Consider the following 16,267-nt stretch of genomic DNA (forward strand, 5'->3'; position numbering starts at 1 on the left):
TAATAACCTGGAATAGTGAAGTGAGTGTACTACTATCAAGTGTGCATATGGCAAAAATTGGTGGGAAGACAAGTGGTGAGGATAACACGTGGGGAGGATGACACAGATTGGGCAAAAAATTTGGCTTATGGAATATAATGTAGTTAAATGTGAAGTTATACACTTTGGCAGGAAAAAAGAGAGAAGTGGAATATTATTAAATTGGAAAAAGGCTGCAAGAAGCTGCAGCACAAAGGGATTTGGAAGTCCTTGTCCATGAATCACAAAATGAAAGCACACAAGTTCAGCAGATAACAAGACGCTTAAATAGTATGTTATTTCAAAGAGCATGAAGTATGAAAATAGAGAAGTCTTGCTAAAAGTATTCAAGGCACTAGTCAGACCAGACTTAAAATACCATAAATGGTTTCGGTCCCATTATTGAAGAAAAGTGATTTGACACTGGAGGCAATCCACTGAAGGTTTACTAGGTTGACCCCAGACATGGAGATATTGTCTCCTGAAGTGAGATTGAGGAGGTTGGGCCAGTTCTCATTTGATTTAGAAGAATGAGAAATTACCATATTGAAACATAAAGTGTTAGGGGGCTGGATACGGTAGGTGCTAAGAGGTTAAACCATTTGAGGGGATCTAGGACCAGAATCTCAGCATAAAGGATTGCATATTTAAAACAGAGATGAGAAGGAAATTGGAGAATGAGGAGGGCAATGAATCTATTGAATTCTTACCTGTAGAGGAAAGTAGAAGAGGAGTCATTAAGAATATGCTAGACTTAGACACAGATTTTTAATCAGTGAGGAAATCAAGAGTTACGGGGAGAAGGCAGGAAAATGGCATTGAAGATTATCAGATCAGCCTAGATCTCATTATACGGCAGGACAGAGTAGATGGACCAAATGACCTACTTCTGTGTATGTTGTATGGGAAGGCAAACATGATTTAAACACACACTAATCCAGCCTTTTAATAACTGTACACTCGTCTGTTAAAATAATGTCTTCAAATTTTCCATATACTGCCTCCCCAAAGCACTATCAACTTTAACATTTGAAAGTTTGCTTTCTTACAGATTAGATGCCCCCAACAGGGCTCTTTTTGCCCTTTCTTGTTCCTACCTGCTGTGAATATGGTCTGATTGGAAGTTGACTTCTCAATTGTTTTAATTATTAATCCACCTCAAAACAAGAGCATATTTAAAATTTTAGTAAATCCATTAAAATATTGATCATATTACGGTTTCAAAATAAGATTTATTACAAGCTGGCATTTCATTTTATAAATTACATGATACAAACCTTCCACCATTAAATCATGTTCATGCACAATTTTAAACCAAAATAAATTACTCCAAAATATATATCCCCATTAAAGGCAACCTAACTGTGCACAGCGTTATATGCATTAGATTTATTTTTATGTAACAAAATATGTGTTGTATATCAGAATAAATTAAGACAGCTTAATAAGAAACCTTTTCCACCCACAATTTACATAGAATCTTTATCATAATATACATACAATATATCATTCTAACATATCTCCACATAATCTCCATTGTTCCTTTAGAACATTTTTTTAAAAAGCTGGTTTTTTTCACCTAGCTGAACTGAAAGTAGCAACTTCTGCAACTGGTTGCATATTCTAGTCCACAGTTTTAAAAGTAGACCAACTATTATGATTACTGTAATAATTCAACTAACATCAAAACCACAGTAAAGTACAATATTTCAAGTATCTTTTGTTTTTAAAATCCATTCTGTGAATTTGAGAGACAATTAGTAATATGAAGCACTATGTTATTTAGAAGTTGATGGTTAAAAAACATGAAGTATAGTTCAGGAAACAAAGGTGACCTAATATGAAATCATGAACTAGATCACAGAGTATAGACGCTGGTGAAGAGGATTCTGTCTCCGGCAATGGAATTAATTTAGGCTTATTATAGATGAACATTTGTAAAGAACTCAATTATTTTAGCATATTGTTACTCACCAATAATTGAAAAGGATTTTAGATAAAAGACAAAATATGTCAGGCAGGAGGAATGTTTCCAATAAAATTACTAGGCTCATGAGGACAAATGCCTGCATTTTTTTTAAAGTTGCATGTTTTTTGGAAATCAAGACATTTTCCATGTTAACAGGAGAATAAAACCAAAGAAAGGTTTTAATTTTTGTCCACCAAGTGTCAGACAAAACCAGCAACTGAAACAGATATCCTTTAACTATGCATATAAGTATTATTGCAGTATCCATAGAACAAGCATGATGGTTTTGTTTTGAAGAACTGGACATTTTTATCCTCCTTAGATTTTCTACGTTCAATTTTAGCACAAAAGTATTTCAAACCAGAAAATCTATCTTGCCTCTATGATCCTTCCTCCAACTCAAATGTGGGTAAGTTTATCGAGAAGACCCAGTTATACCCCACAATGTGTCAGGTTTTTACAAATCAACATTTGAAAATATACTAGATAGTATAAGGATTTAGCACCTTTTCCAAGACAAAATGGTGTATATGTTTACTTGTTAACACAAGATAATGGTGCAAAGCAAAACAATTCTCTTACGGAATACATTCATTCAGCAACAATTATACCATGAGACCAAACTGGCTAAATATTGATTTTATGCTACAGAAAAGTGACCATAGACCAAAGACTAAAATCAAGAGAATCCTGCACTTAAGATGGTCTGAAAACACTTGAGGAAATAAAGATTTCCAGCAATCATCTTGGATTCTAGCCCTTCAAGCCCATTTTCCAAGAGTTAAATCATTAAGTTATTTGCATAACTTGATGACAAGCCTTTGGTAAGTGCTACTGCATGACATTAAATGTAAACATGCACGTTTAACTACTCAGACAATAGGACTGAGTTTCCCCAATTTATCTAATAGTCTATCAACCAATCTTGTTTGTCCTTAATACTCAGTTGCGAACAATACTTCAGCTGAGCACTAATATTGGTGAAGTTGCAATGTGGTGGCAGTTCCTTAATTAGAATTTGATTAAACACAAATCAGCTGCAAGGTGATTTCTATCAAGGTGAGTATCTATTATTGCCGAAATCTAAAGCATCTGCTGAAAAATTCCTCACATTTGCAACAGTATTCAAGAAAATCCAATTTTTAAAAAAACTATTCTTACTTTTACATGCAAATTTCCTAGTTGTTCCAATTAAATATAAAAACAAAATCTCGTAATTGCAATGGAAGTCACTCATCTCCATTCAAAGCTTGCAATTTTCTACTATTATATACTATAGGCAGCTTAGTTTCATGAACATTTTAAATTCCCTAATAACTCCATCAAATGACTATATGCAAAAGGAGAACATTGTGATTTCAAAGTGCGTGAGGTAAAAGGACATCAACATGAAATGTTATATCATATCTCTCCCTACAAATGCTGCCTAACCTGAGTATTTCTGGAACTTTGTGTACTACATATACAAACCAAAGCATAGGTTGTCAGAGGTACTTAAGTCTGGCTCAATCAATCCTCAATAGGAATATAGAACATGGAGGTCAAGTGAAGCAAACCATTGCCAGCTCAGACCACTCAAAACACATCACCAATCACACTTGGAATATTCTTGGCATCTTTGTAACCATGCCTTATTGGACAAAATTTAGCCAGACAGCCATCAGAAACTAAATCCATGCAAAGATATATCAGGACATTTTGTTCCTAAATTGATCAACCAGTTTCAGGAACAATGCTTCATTTTAAAAAAAAAAGTGGAGTAGTGTAGCAAAATTCACGTCCAAATAGCTGGCCCATTAATTAGGACAACAAATCACTTGTCATAATTTGAATGCAACGTCCTTTAAACGTTTATCATAAAATTTCTTGTGCCATTCTGGTTAAACAAAAATAAGCTTTGGATTGCCACCAATCACCATTTGAGTGAGTGATCTCCCTTCAGTGTTGGACCTATTTACTCTCGCCTGAGCAACAGAAACTAAAATTAAGGTCAAGTTTAATTAAAGACAAAATAAATGCATCAGTTGTTTTTAAAAAAGTTCAACATCCATTTCTTTAGTTATAAAATTCGGGGAGGATCTCTCAGCAGATAAAATCTTAATAGGTTTGAAGTAGATGTCACTTAACTTTACAGTGTTTTGTGGTCTTTTTCTAAAAAGAATTATTTTAAAGCGCAATACAGAAACTCAAGAAGACACTCACCCATATTAGATATTTTGTATAAAAATAATCTGTTTACTCAGATTAGGTTAGTCTATCTAAACTAGCTTAATTCAACAAACAATGTACAAGTCTTCTTTTACATCAGAGCAAAGCTGGTATCCACATGTAAATTTCTGCTTCCAAATCCAGAGGTTTATGTGTTTTTTACCTGGTGGCAACAAAAACACCACACTTCCTGCTACGAGAATATGCCAAATGCTATGTGTATAGTAGTAGTTGTCCTTTGTTTCCAGAAATCCATATACAGCAATAGCAATTAATGCTGCACCTATTCCTGGTAACAAGAAAAACACCCAGCGTTTCCATGTTGGAGGATAGCAATGGCGTCGCTTCACGCCACGAAACACCTGAAAGAACAAAACGAAATTATTGATTTGCTGGTAACTATCTAACTGTAAAATTAAATCTTGCTTTGTCGAGTAAAATTTGTCATCAGGAATTCCTGATGAAGGGCTTTTGCCGAAACGTCTACTCTCCTGCTTCTCGAATGCTGCCTGATCTGCTGTGCTTTTCCAGCACCGCACTCTAATCTCCAACATCGACAGTCCTCACTTTCGCACAATAAAATTTGTACTTATATTCATTTCTAAATGGAAGTAGTCGTAGGTTTGGAAGGTGCTGTCTAAGGATCTTTGATGAATGTCTGGATTGTGATGGAATACTCCTCACCTGGCTGGATAGGTGCAACTTCAATAACACTCGAGAAGTTTGACACCATCTAAGAAAAAGCAGTCTGCTTGAATGGCACCACATTGACAAGCATCTATTCCCTCTATCATTGATACTCAGTAGCAGCAGTGTGGAGAATCTTCAAGATGGACAGTAGAAATTCACCAAAGGTGAAATTTGGATACCATCTTCCAAACCCAAGGCCATTTCCAACTATATAGGAATACTACCACCTTCAAGCCACTCACCATCCTGGCTTAGAATTATATCACAAACCTTCAGCATCAATGGGTTAAAATCCTGGAATTTCCACCAGAATGGCTTAGTGGGTCTGCCTCCTATATATGGACTGCAGGGGTTCAAGGCAGCAGCTCACCACCACCTTATTTAAGGCATCTACAAACAGCCAATAAATGCTGGCCTAGCCAGCAACAAAGTCCCACAAGTGAATTTTTCTTCTTTTAAAACATGCAACATGTAAAAGTAACAGCTGGTCACGGACAGGATAAGAGGGCAGAAGAAATAGGAATTCAAAAGCAAAAAAATCTACTTCTGCCTGAGACAGCATATCAGGAAGCAAGCTGATATTATCGAGGAAAGCAGATTTTCATGTGGGCTCCCAAAAGCATGTTTTCAATCTTCCTAATTTCAGGACAGAAAATAATCATCACTCATTGTGATCAGATGCTAGACAAGTAGCCTGATAGCAAAGAGGCAAAGCAGAGCTCAAAAAAGGTAAGGCAAGGCAAGAGACTAACCAATATCAAAGTGATTGCATGATTTTTCAAACATTTCTTCACCTCAAATTTTGGCATGTCTTCATGAAAGTCATCTCTTATTCCATTGTTTTCATTATAGGACATTTGCTCACTCAAAAGCCGAAATTTGAATATATCCAACTGACAGAACTGGCTTGATCAGTTTGAGTATCTGAATCACTTGTGAAATTTCTCTATTGCTCTGGACACAAAGTAGTGATCCTAAATGGAGTTGTAATTACCAAGATGACAACAGCAGCAAGATAGCAAGGTCAAGATGGTGGCGATGGAGAAGGGCAATTTATGGCATTAGAGCAGTTTAGGGAGGACAAGATGCCACTATTTGATGAAGAGAAGTTCAGAATGATTTGAGACGGAGATTATAACTAGAAAATAAATAATCAGCAATCCAAGATAGAAAGGCAGGAATCATATCTGGCATAGAAACCTGTAGAGGGATGATAGACAAGGATTTTAAAATGGAGATACAAGAGAAATAAAGGAAAGTGATTTTATTTTAAGGGAAGTGCAGGTAAGATGGGAGAAGCTCCCAAGATGTGAGTTGGAAATGAAGACAACACCATCACAATAGCAGTTTGGATGGAGTTGATGGTAGAAACTACAGGTTGGCAGAGGGTTTTTAGAAAAGGGTACAGTGTCACCATTTATGAAGCAGGTTGTTAGGACATCAATATGACAATCGAGAATATGATAACAGGAAAGGGTCAGGGAATAGCCTGGTTTGCAAGTCATAAGATTTTTTGGAAGAAAATTACTGCAGGGTCTTGCTTATTCATTCACTGACACGAGTCCACATGTAGTAGTTTATACGAGGGTTTGTGCATGATACAAGTTAAAACAGCCACTTATTATGTACTTTTATACTCACCCATGCAGTTATCATGATGCACAGGGCAACAAGGCATGGGCCCAATAAGTTCCAAAGACCACGGCGGTCCAGTTGCATTGACATGGCAATCAATAAGGAACCAAGAATAAAAAGTACCTTTAATAATAAAAAGTATAGTGTAAATGTATCACATCTAACAATGAAATATTTAAGACTAATATTAAAGATATCATTGCTAACCTAAATAATTGAACTACACCTTTGAAGAATTTCCAGGATCAAAGTTTCATTTCTTTGAAGTTTGCTGCAGTTACTCCCTCAAGTGGTATTTAATTACTTCAGTAAGAAAACAAAATAGCTTAATTTTACAGCACTATCATACACTGCTCATACAAGTCATCCAGGCACGTGAAAATAGCATCCCCATGGGATCGGAGGTGAACGGTCATGCCTTTTGCTTTTTCAATCTCTCTGAAGACAAACTAAACATGTATTTGGTGAGATGTGACCAACTTCCAAGTCAGAAAGTAAATTGAAAGTACAAGACAGTAGTTATGATCAATCTAATGAATTTTAACCCACACTACTCATCGTTGCGCCATTATACAGAAAACAAATACATTCCCCTTCACCAATCATTAAACTGTGGACTGCTATACTAGAATTAAAGAAAATGGCTTCAAGCTAACTCTTTTGCTCAGCAAAATAATTCAGTCTTGTTGAACAAGCCTGTCAGCTTTCAAAGCTTCTGTTTGAAAAGTTTGACATCTGTCTAATTCCTGAATTTGTTCAAGACCAGAAAAGAGTGTACTCTTGTGGTGCAGTGGTACTACTCCTACCTCTGAGTCAGAAGGCCTTGATTTGAGTCGTACCTGTTTTAGGGGTGCAGCATAACATCCCATGGCAGGTGGATTTAAAAAAAAAACAGAAAGGAAGTGCTACCAGCAGCTTTGATTAGAAGCTGGAACTAGTCATGTTCTAATAAATTGGTATGAGTAGTTCATTGCTTATAAATAAGCAGCTGCATATTTGTCATCGTCCATGGGAAAACAATACTATCTCATTAGTATTATTAATTTGCACACAAGACTATTTTGAAAAAAAACTGAACAGCTAAGCTTTGATACATTTAAAACATCAAAAATGGTCAAAATTTCCAAAAACTACCCCTATGAAAAGTCATTGTTAATACTTACATATTTAGGGAGGGATCTTAACCTCGCCATACACAGAATTGTAACCCACACAGATACAACCGAACCAAGGAAATCACAGTATTGCAGTGTGTCATATTCCATAATGCACATGACAGCAATTCCAGGTTGATCACATGCATGATAAAACTGTAAGGAATAATTTTTAAAATTGTCATTCATTTGGTGGTTCAAAATTTGTCACCATTACAGCAGTTTCTTCACACCATTTTATTATTTCTTTATAAACACAGAACAGATACAGTAGCGTTATTGACATGGTCCTAGACCAGAACTCCAGAGTCTCAAGTTAAAATTCCACCATGATAAGTGTATGAAATAGAATTAATTATTCCTGGTTATCTGTAGGCTAATAACAGAAGTAACCATGAAAGAAGGTGGATTTTTACAGAATTCAAACATTCATTTCTGTGAACAAAATAGGATACTTTTATCCAAAACTCTCTCTACACCATTGATTTATCACCTGACATATCAAAATGATAGACAGGAAAAGCCCCACAAGTCCAACTCACTAATACCATTTAGTTGTCATGCTCAGTGTATCACAATATAGACACACTCATGCCAACTCTAGTCTGACATAGTGGTGGACTTCCCACCCATTCCTTGTTTAAACCTGTTAAAATCTGTATCTTTGGCAGCTCTGTAAAAGGTTACCAAACTGAAATATTGACTATTTTTCCCTGCACATGTACTGCCTGGCCTGTATGTTTTCAGCACTTTCAGTTCAAGTATAATATTTCCAGCATCCATAGTATTTTGCCATTTTATTAATTACACCCTCCGCACACATTGAAACTTCCCCAAAAAGGCACCTGAAAATTTTCTATGCCAGTATTACTTTCAAAACCTCTAAACATTTCATTAACTTTATATTAGTTTAACAAAGTAGACATGTTGCTTAGTTCAGAAACAGAAGAGCTCACTACAGCCCAGTGAAGATTAGCTGACGAAGGGGAGGCTCATGTCATATCATAGTTCACCCATATCACATAAGTTTAGAGGTTTGAAAGTAATACTGGCATAGAAAATTTTCAGGTGCCTTTTTGGGGAAGTTTCAATGTGTGTGGAGGGTGTAATTAATAAAATGGCAAAATACTATGGATGCTGGAAATATTATACTTGAACTGAAAGTGCTGAAAACATATAGGCCAGGCAGTACATAATATGGTGATATGGGTGAACTTTGATAGGATGATAGATGATCTAATATGACATATTCAACAGCAAAAATTGAGCTCCAAATCAGAAAACACAGTTCTTATTTAATAATGCAATCCCCTAATAAAATTACATAATTATTGTGATGACAAGAACAACTTAGAGGTTAAGTGTTCCACAGCAAGGAATTCCCAAATCTTTAACACCAGCTACAAGCTATAAGGCTATATTGATTGAATGCAGCACCAGCAACACTCAAGTAGCTCAACATCATCCAGGATATAACTGTCTATTGACTAGCACCACATCCTTTACCATGATCATTTATTCCCCTCATTTACATATGCAAAGATCTTTATGTGCACCATTAGAAGACAACTGTAGCAACTCATTAAGAATTATAGAATCCCTAGAGTGGAAGCAGGCCATTTGACCCATCAAGTCCACACCTTCCCTCTAAAGAGCCACTCAAACCCACCTTCTGTATCCTATCCCTTAAACCCCCATCTTTCCCATGGCTAATCCACCTAGTCTGCATACCCCTAGATACGACAGGATTTTAGCATGGCCAATCCATCTAGCCTGCACGCCTTTGGACAATGGGAGGAAACCAGAGCAACTAGAGGAAACCCATGGAGACACAGGAAAAATTGCAAACTCCACACAGGCCAGAGGCTGGAACGATGGTACTGTGAGGCAGCAATGCTAAACAATGAGCCACCATGCCACCCCACAAAGATTTTGTCACAGCACTTTCTAAACCAGTAGCCTCTGTTGTTTTGTCCTTCAAATTGACAAGGCCAAGGGAACATCACCAACTCAAGTTCTCTCACATCATATATTGTTGACTTGGATTGACTTAGAAATCATCATTCCATTATCCTCATGAAGTTAAAGCTCTGGATATTAAACTGGAGGTAGGTGTGCTTACACAACCCTGACTGTAGCAATTCAAGGTGATGGTTTCATATAGTCTCAAGTGCAATTAGGGAGGAGCAATAAACACTGGCCTTGCTAGCAACTCTCTCATTCTGTTAACAAATTTAAAAGTTGGGACAGCACATTGATGGACACTACTTTCCAAAGGCAAACGTCAGATGCTGGTTACAGAAGTAATATCTTCCTGCTGTAGGAGTGACCCCCTATAATGTAATCACAATGAAGGCAACATTTAAACAAATTATATTGAACACATCTGTCAATTGGAAATTAAGTTCCTCACTCTTAATAAATCTTAAATGCTTCAGCTTACCGTTGAAAAAAACATGGTGAAGAAATACACGGAAGCTTCTACAAAATAATAGCGATGTACAGCAACCACAATCGGTGGGATGAACATGAGATTACTCAAACTTAACAAGAGGGTTGCCAGCAATTGCCGGCTATATGACTGAGCATTGGTATCATCTGTACAGCTCCATCCATTCCAACCTAAGGAATTTATAAATGAGAAAATTATTATTATTCTGCACAAAAGGAAGAATAAAGCATGGGCAATGCATGAACAAAAAGCAGTATAGCAAGTAGTACAGTATAGACTAATACAAAATACAGCTTCATATAAAGTTTCATAATTATAACATACATGCATACTAAAATCATTTAAAGATTTTGCAAATATCATTCACTGCTGCAGACATAAATCTACCATCAATAGCTACACATACCCATCTGTCTTTGCTAATCAGTTACAATCATGGTGCATTGCTACGTTGCTAGCACAGTACGCATTTACAGAGATTCGCAATACATAATAGCCAGAAGAATAGGTAGACAGCGTGTTCTACAGAGCAATTTATAGATGACTTGAGGATGTCATACACCTGAGCAAGTTTGGCAAATTGATGTATTGCTGTAGCTTCCTCTTGCTGTACTAAAAACACTTTGCTCACCTTCACAATGCTAGCAGACTCAACAAATTTAAACAAAAATGCATAACAAAATATGTTTTAAAATTCAAGTTAAAAATTAAATTTCATTAATAGAATTAAGTTTAGCACACTACCAAAGATAATTACCAAATGACATTTATCAAAGGAGAATTGATCACATATTTAGTAGGAATTTTCAGGAGGGATTGCATAGCAATTTTGTATTGGTAGAAATGGTGGCTTGTCCAGTTACATTCACTTGTTAAATTAACAAAGTTTTAGAAAATGGAGAATGAAGAGAGGGAATCCATAAGTCAAGAGTAACATTTTACTGGAATGAGGCAGTTTTGACCAGGTATCTTGGACAGGGAGTCAGTGATCTGTCAAAACAAAGTACAAATCCTTGGACACCAAGTTACAAAATAATTACAATAGAATTTTCATGCACAAGCCAAAAGTGGATTGCACAGAAAGTTTGAAATAAGCATTTTCTAATGGACAATATAATATCCGTTTTAAAGGCTAAAGAAAGGTGGATTTTGATTTTCAGTGAAAGGCCATGAAATTACTAGTCCAAAATTGTTGCAGTTTTTAGCTTCGGTATTATTGACCCACTCTCTTCTTCTACAGGAGTTAAACTTACCGGCTTTGCAAACACATGCAGCATAAAGATATCCATGAGTTTGAAGAAGTCTGCACTCTCCATATACACCACAATCCCCAACACAGGGATTCAAAATAGCTGATACAGTTACCAAAGCAGAAACCTTGCCACAAGTTTGATTGCTAAAAGATAATAAAATGTGATTATATATTCAGGTACAGCAGTTGATACAAAAATTACTTTTTTCCTTTCCCTGATTCATGAAAAAAAATTTCAGCAAGAGTAATCATGAAGATGAGTATGAATTGTATTAGTTTATCAATCAAGTTTATAAAACTGTTAAAATTAAAACAATAACAGTGGTTTCCTGGTTTGGAAATGTTCAGATTTTTCTGAATCATCAGTTTTAGCTGAATTTGTCTCACTATGAACTGCATCTTACTGTTCTGGGTTTGTGGGCCTATCAAATGTAGTTCACACACTGTAGTATTTTGTAATGTTCAGTTGCATTTCAAGCAATGCATAGTGACGCCAACAGTGCAAATTCGATTCCCATAGTCACCATGAAGGCCCCCCCACTTCTCAGCCTTGTTTTTGACTCAAGCTACACTCACCACTACATGTCTCTCTAAAATGAGCGAGCAGCCCCATGGTCCTCTGGGACTATGCTGATTACTCCTTTACCGCTGCATGCTAACTTTACGTTTCAAGGCACACAGATCCATCTGTACCATTGAGTATGGAGTCCCTCTGCATTCAAATAATACAGTTTTTCTGTTCTCAGATTTTAGATTTAGATTTATTTAATATTGTCACTTTTACCTAGGTACAGTGACAAATATATAATGTCACCATGTTCTGAGCCATCTTGGATTGCAGAATAAATTATATAAATGGAAAATACAGAATAAGTTAAATTGATATTACTAAAATTGAAACAGTTTCTAGTCATCCAGTCATCGCCACTGTCCAACAACATTCCTGGGGTCCTGCCAACATGCTCCTTTTCTGCCACCACCAGCACCGCGGATTCCAAACTGCAGATGGTCACGTGAGTCCTGCACCTTCTCCAACACTGAATATCAACTGACAGATCCTGGCTCTGAGTCAACCAGTGGGGTTGAGCTCGTCTTGTGACGTGCCACCAGACATGGGGGCGGGGGGGGTGGAGATACACAGGGCCCCGGTCTCCCCTGGGAGGTCAGGACAATCAAACCAAAAAAAAATTACCAAGCTGAAAAGATAACGATGAAGCCATGAGCATGCAGCAGAACCTGCCACATGAGCCGTTCTTCCCACAAAAGCAGAAGTATGCATTTTTTGCACATCATAGCCCATCCACCAAACACCTTCCAACTGACCAAATTTATATGAATCCCTGTGCAGACTTTTTACGGCCACTTGACAACTTACAACTTACTGACCTACCCACCTTTCTTACCAAATAATTCTGTTTTTCAATCTTTTCCAGAAGAAATCTGTCCATTTCATACTTAAAATATTTCATAATTTATCACTCATACGCCTTGGCTCAATGGTCGGACTCATGCCAGAGTTAGATGGTGTGTGTTCAAGTCTGAACCCAGAGGTACAAAATTTATGTTGACATTTCAATGAAAAACTGCAAATGACAGCACTGATGGAGGCACAGATTTTGGGATAAATCTTTAAATGGTGTTTGTTCTCTGAAATAAACATAAAAGACCATATATCCCATGGATCTCGATCATTATGACACAAAAGTAGTTATTTGGTCAATTATGTCAGAGCTATTCCTCTGCTCTATCCCTAGTCTTGCAAATTTACTACCTTCAACTGCCTTTTGAAATCAATTGCCTCGGTTTCTATCCCCCCTCCATCTCTGGTGGCACGTCAGAAGACGAGCTAGGACCCCGTTGGTCGACTCAGAGCCAGGATCCATCAGTTGATGTCCAGTGCCAGAGGTGGTGGCAGAAAGGGAGACAGGTTTCAGATCATCAGCACTATTTGAAAAATACGGGGAGTTATCCTGGTCAGCCTTTATTTATCAATAAATGCCACTGAAACCAGATTATCTGGTAAATTTATTTCATTTGATAGTTGTAGGTCTACCATTTTGTGAAAACAGCTGTCATTTTTGCCTTCATTACAACAGAATTTGCATTTCAAAAGTTATTAAAAAGCATTCTCATACATGGTCACATCTTCAGATAACCTGGAGTATAACAAAATCTGCTTCCTCTTACTTTCTGGTGGCAGGAATTTTATATTATTCTAGACAAATCTATTCAATTTACCTCTATTTGACTGAACAAATTTTGACAAACATACACATCATTTATTTAAATCAATTAAAAACTACTGATTTTAATTATCATCAATAATGATCTCACCTTTTATGACTGGAGCAAAGGATTTGCAAAGTGAGATACCAATGATCAGTTTCTGGGTAAGGAACTTGAAGGGATCTTGATAATACTGAAGAATTCATTTTAAGCATGTATCCCCAAGATAAAGCTTTGAAATGAAAAGCATATGCCATGAAGTATAAAACCAACATATGAAAAACATGTCTTTAATATACAAGTTTGAATATAAAACATATGGCAGCCAGTGAATTTTGTCTTTGGAAATTATACATTTCGTTTCAAAACAGAAGCAAATATTCTTCCATATAGTCACAGGCATACAGTCATACAACACGTAAACAGACTCTTCAGTCCAACCAGAGCATGCCAAACTTAATCGCAAACTAAACCAGTCCCACCTGCCTGCTCCTGGCCTACAACCCTTCAACCTTTCCTATTCACATACTCATCCAAATGTCTTTTAAACATTGTTATTGTACCCACATCCACGACTTCCTTAAGAAGTTCATTCCACACATGAACCACCCTTTGTAAAGAAAACTGCCTCTCCTGTCCTTTTTAAATCTGTTTTCTCTCACTTAAAAATGTGCCCCCTAGTCTTGAAATCCCCCATCCTAGGATGGAGGCAAATACCAATTAACTCTATCTATACTTCTTATAATTATGGGAATCCTAAAGATCTAAGTTTTCAGAACAGCTCAGAGCACTTTCATAATAAATAATAAGTAATGTGTTTTAAATCAATTTTATATATTTTATAAAAATGTCAAAAGTCTTCAGGTGATCAATGCTCAGGTTAGGCTCCATTTTTAAACAGGAATAATGATAGAAAGTAAATTGAACTAACCAATATAAACAGCACACAAATATAGCATGCAAAATGAGTCAGATATGGATTTTATATTTATACGGATTTTTTAAAAGGTCTATCTGGGCAAAAAGCTATTAATTTGAACTTTCCTACACATTTGGTAGCTTTCCATATAGAAAAAGTGAATTAAAACTTTGTTCCTAGCTTACTGAAATATGTATTTAGCCCAAGATCCTTCTAGCCTGAAAACAAAATACTTCAGAACCTGGATCCTTGATAACCAGACATCATACACATTCAAAAAGAAATATATGCATATTCTATAAGTCCATTACAGTCTCATTTCTAGGACTTAAACAGAAATGCCAGGGAAGGTTCTCCCCTGAATTTAGTGTCTGTGACACATTCCACCTGTAGAATGCAAAAACTGAGCTAAAACAGGCCCATGGCAATTACTTCAATGATAAACTCTGGTTACAACAAACATTAGTTGTTGGAACACTGAAATAAAAACAAAGTACTGCAAATACTCAGCAGATCAGGAAGCACCTGTGAAGAAATAGCGTTAATCTTTTAGGCCAAAAACTTTGCATTAGAACAAGAAAGAAATTAGAAACTTCATAAATTTTAAGCAAATACACAAAGAAATGAGGAGGGGAGAACAGGAGAAATGTATAATGACAGAAGGCAAAAGGCACCTTCCCAAGACAAGTAAAGAAGCAAAAAACCTTTGACTGACAACAGCACAATTGTCAATAACATCAATTGCCCAAAAAAGAAAGGGTAGGGTGGCTATGATCCATAATAGTGAAATTCAATGTTGCATCTGGAAGACTATAAACTGGTCCCTGTCTCCTCTGAGTAAAGTACGCAACTGGATTCACACTGGGCATTGCCTATGTGGCCATCAGCTCAACAACTGGAAATGCAACTAGTGTCACGAACTTCAGATCATAGAACAAATCATATTAATCTGCCGTCCATTAGAAAACACCCAATTTTTCCACTAGGCACATTGGTCGCCAAATGGATACAAAAACTGGAGAACAAATACAATGGGCTAAGAAACCTGGAGAACTGAGAACAGTTCTTACAAAAGTTGGGTGGACGGCACTACAAACAAGGCACTGAAGTCGAACAAAGAATGGATTATAAGCTGTATCCACTAGTAAAAAGTAGTAGTACTGTTAATCTTCAAGCTTCTGAAGAAGAGTGTAGAAGGCCAAAGACAAAGAGGTCAGAATGGCAGTGGGTGGAGAAATGCAATCCAAGCTATATTTGATCTCGCCAGTGCGATACACTACACTAAGCAGCAACTACAGTTTTCTAACTTGGAAGTAGTACTGGTAAATGACTATTTGACATGGAAACAGCATTTATAATTTTGGATTTTGGGAAGAGAAGAGATATAAGAGCAATAGTTGCATCTCCTACACTTGTATAGGAAGGGAAGAAAGTGTAAAGCATGAGTGGTCATTGAACTGCAAAGGGACTACTCTTTCCATAATGCTCCTTTGAAAAGAAAAATGTGCTTCAAATGATCGAAATGACAAAGGTTGGTGGATTAAAGGCATGTAGAATAGGACTGGAGAATTATTCTGGAGTGGAAGAAGTGATAAAATAACTGCAGTAAATGGGATGGATAGGGTGTGGGATATGGTAGACAAATTTGAAGGATTGGTAAGAAAGATGGCATTGTGACAACAAATGCAATGGATCTATACCTGGTGAATGGAGCACAGTTCTTGCATGAGTGGGGTGAAAGCAA

At 36.7% G+C, this 16,267-nt stretch overlaps 1 protein-coding gene across 1 annotated transcript in view; it reads right to left on the bottom strand.

The window, feature by feature from the left end:
* Positions 1-1,258: 1,258 nt before the first annotated feature.
* The window catches only part of pgap6 (post-glycosylphosphatidylinositol attachment to proteins 6), a 35,252-nt gene continuing 20,243 nt past the window's right edge, over positions 1,259-16,267 (bottom strand). The window contains exons 8-13 of the mRNA XM_060840692.1: positions 13,713-13,836; positions 11,380-11,522; positions 10,118-10,296; positions 7,684-7,830; positions 6,527-6,643; positions 1,259-4,557 (exon numbers count right to left, since the gene is read on the bottom strand). Coding sequence (XP_060696675.1) covers positions 4,261-4,557; positions 6,527-6,643; positions 7,684-7,830; positions 10,118-10,296; positions 11,380-11,522; positions 13,713-13,836 — 1,007 coding nt within the window. The 3' untranslated portion in view covers positions 1,259-4,260. The remainder of the gene's footprint in view (positions 4,558-6,526; positions 6,644-7,683; positions 7,831-10,117; positions 10,297-11,379; positions 11,523-13,712; positions 13,837-16,267) is intronic.

This window comes from Hemiscyllium ocellatum, chromosome 20 (assembly GCF_020745735.1).
Source record: "Hemiscyllium ocellatum isolate sHemOce1 chromosome 20, sHemOce1.pat.X.cur, whole genome shotgun sequence".
Taxonomy (NCBI): Eukaryota; Metazoa; Chordata; class Chondrichthyes; order Orectolobiformes; family Hemiscylliidae; genus Hemiscyllium; species Hemiscyllium ocellatum.